Below are 3,392 nucleotides of genomic sequence, written 5' to 3' on the forward strand. Positions count from 1 at the left end.
TGGATGGATGGATGGATGGATGGATGGATGGATGGATGGATGGATGGATGGATGAAACTATATACCCAATCCACATCTCTAGTAAAATGGAGTTTGACTCAACCTAAAATATATAAATTACAATAAAAATGTAGTTCACATTTAGAAAGCAGACAAAAGTTAGAAGAAGCTTCGCGGAGCAAGCAGGTTACAGTGTTGGCTAAAGTATGGTAGAAACCGACTACAAGAGTCAACAGGAAGTAGGCTTGTCTTGGCAGGAAGAGACTCACCACCGTAGGGGTCAGTGGCATTGTAAGATGTGTCATTATATGGCTCCACTGAAAATAACATGCAGATACAGTGACTATCAGTACAAACACAATCACACACTTTGATAAGAGTAGAGCAGAACACTGAAAATGCTGAAAAAGAAAGTGTACAATAAAACAATAAATGAGATGTTGGATTTCATATCAACATTACTATCTCTAGAAGCAGGTATACAGTACTCTCTGTGGTCACCAGACTAGGCTTTGTACACCAGTTTAAAGTGACAGAAAGAATATGTTAGGCTCCTTCACACTGGATGACAACTCTGCTGTGCTCTTCCTGGCTTACTCATTCTATTGAACATGACTGAATCGCACCAAATTTGAAAAAAAAAAAAAAAACTTTTGGGTGAAGGCAATCATGATTATGCTACATTCCTTTCTTGGATTGACAATGACTGAGAATCTTCACCAGCATGTCCTCTGTGTACTCAGCAAAAAGCTCTCTCTGGCTGTTTTCTTGTTCTTTTGTCATGATTACACTTGTAGCTTTGACATTGGGCCAGTGTGGTAATATAAATCATTGTTGACCAAAGTCACACTAGTAAGTGCAGACTCAGCATCATGGATTCATTGCCACTACTCTATCCCAGGCCTCGTATTTCTCTGAATAATATTTCATAATATTTTACAATATTTCATAATTATACACCACCATAACTTCACTACAGAAACTGTGTGTGCTCAAAACAATTGTGGATCAACCAGAATCTATTACACATAACAGAGCAATTTCTATAACCCTACCAAGACYCTGCAAAAACCATCCAAGTTCTGGATGATTATTTATCTTTTATTGGRCTTTAGTCCAAATTATTTGAAGTAATTCAAAGCTTTGGATCTTGAGGACAGGTACTTACTGGTCTGAATTTTGAGTGTAAAGGGGTTCTTTTGTTGGATGGTGTGGATGAAGAGAAATCGAGCATTGCAGCTGTAGTCTCTCTGAGCATCTTGGACCAAAACATTAGAAAAATACAGGTCTCCATTCAGGCCCATGGATAGTCTCTTATCCTGAGAAATAGGAGTCATATCTGACAAACAGAAGAAGAAAAGCCATTAAGACTGAATATTGCATCATGCTACAAATTAAACCATAACACAACAAGGTAATTGTAGTTTTAGTTTTTGGTTTTAAGCCCTGATGAACTGAATACAAGGGCAGCYGACCTGATACTGAAGATCACAACCAAGTAAGACATGGATGACTAGATCCCTTACCAAGGCTTAGTGATAAAGTACCTTCTGAAAGTCTTCTAGAAGATGTGCATGCATCATGGCTAAGTATCCTTTGTGGCACCACCACGGGAACAATAAGTTGTTATAAATGAGAGCTAGATCAAGGTTGCAACTCAATAAGAGAATTGTCTCCCATGGAGGAGGAGACTAGAAGCCAAGTTTAAGTCAACACAGAAAGAAAACCAGCTAGCTGTCAGAACAACAGAAAAGTGAAATGAAGAAACATCTACCAAAGAAACATTGCATCTTTTTTAACCTGAGGTTCTGGAGGTTGCAAAYAACAGCTTAATACTCTGTCTACCTACTTGAATAAATTCTTTCAAAAACTAGAGGCAAGGAGAATAAAAGTAATCTGCACCAAACCATTCAAAGTGTACTCTAAATAGCAGGGAAATAACATGAGCTCAGAGTGAGCCACACTGCAGAAACATAAACAAGAAAAAGAGCCAGGGCTACGGAGTCTACGAACTGACCATAACAGTCTCCCAGAACAAGAACACTATTCATCAAAGCGGGAKCAATCTAGCCAGGGCCTTTAACAAGGTCTGCATCAGATGATGYGGAACCAGGCTATTCTGTTGAGAACACTGCTAGAATAAGACTTACAGTACATAAACAGTAAATGATATACAGGTATGGTCTTTCTCTGCTTACAAAAGGCGTTTGACATAATGAATCACATTATACTCATATGTAAATTGGAAGTCTAAATGGGATGGACACATTCTCTCCAGCAAATCAAGTGTTAAAACAGCTCATTTCATATTATTKTAGTGGCAGATTCAATGATGCAAACCACCAGGGAATAAAAGTCAATTATTTTTACAAACRGTCAGATAAAATATTAGGTCCATGCTGTGCTCACTGCTGTCCATCCAGAAGGTGGAGGGTGGCGGCAGGCCTGGTGGTGGGTTGCAGGGTAGGACCAGTGGGGAGCCCTCAGTCACTATCACCGGCTGCAGCACCTCCTTAGGCCACAGGGGGGCTTCTGTCAGTGAGATGGAGGTTAACAAATATTAGGTTATTTTAAATCTAATTATAAAATTGTCTTTATAAAGGTATTTAAAAGATCAGTTATCATGATCACTGTTGGTAAGTTATCAAAACACCGGTGAGAATCATACCAGTTTTTTCTGTATAATAATATCTTAATTCTCCACAAGCAGTTGAAAACTGTGTTCTTACTGGAAACACGGAGCAGGATTTTGTTGGACAGAGCTCTTCCTAAGGAATTGCTGGCAATACACTGGTACTCTCCTTCGTAATCCTCCGGTCGTCCTCCACTGCGGAAACTGATCTCCAAGGTTCCCGATCGTTTCCTCATGTTCACCCTGGGATCTTTAACAATGTTGAGAAACTTTCCATTTCTTCGCCATTCAAACCTGAAGAAGGTGATCAAACCTTTAGAGACTGAGCAGAAAAACAAACAAAAAATTCTGCACACATGAACTGCACTGTTTATGGATTCAGATTAATTATCTGAGTTATCTTGAACTGAMTGAATCTTTATTCAGAATAAAGTAGTTTAATAATTTCAAATTAATTTTAAAAATCCAATTATTAATAAAAAATTTTAATGTTAGGCCTGTTTTTCCTTATTCTAATGACGCACTATGTCAGTGAAAGCATCAAGTCATAATAAGAACCTTGTTGAGGTTTTAACTTAGAACCTTGTAGCTTTAAAGCAGTGACAGAACCATCCACTGAACCACTATATATTCTGCTATTGCGTCCTGTTCCACATTCTGTTTGATTGATTTGATTTATTGATTCAACAGGAAAAGATTACTAAAAATCAAGCCTGACTCAGCATAATTGCTGTTTTACAGCAGGTTCCTGTTCTGCAGC

General features: G+C 38.4%; 1 protein-coding gene across 1 annotated transcript in view; it reads right to left on the bottom strand.

The window, feature by feature from the left end:
- nfasca (neurofascin homolog (chicken) a) overlaps positions 1 to 3,392 on the bottom strand; it is a gene marked incomplete in the record, with an annotated part of 116,748 nt that overhangs the window by 71,638 nt on the left and 41,718 nt on the right. The window contains 4 exon segments of the mRNA XM_014025637.1: positions 270 to 317; positions 1,169 to 1,339; positions 2,410 to 2,532; positions 2,730 to 2,926. Of these exon segments, the coding sequence (XP_013881091.1) occupies positions 270 to 317; positions 1,169 to 1,339; positions 2,410 to 2,532; positions 2,730 to 2,926 (539 nt within the window).

Source organism: Austrofundulus limnaeus, unplaced genomic scaffold, assembly GCF_001266775.1.
Source record: "Austrofundulus limnaeus strain Quisiro unplaced genomic scaffold, Austrofundulus_limnaeus-1.0 Scaffold489, whole genome shotgun sequence".
Taxonomy (NCBI): Eukaryota; Metazoa; Chordata; class Actinopteri; order Cyprinodontiformes; family Rivulidae; genus Austrofundulus; species Austrofundulus limnaeus.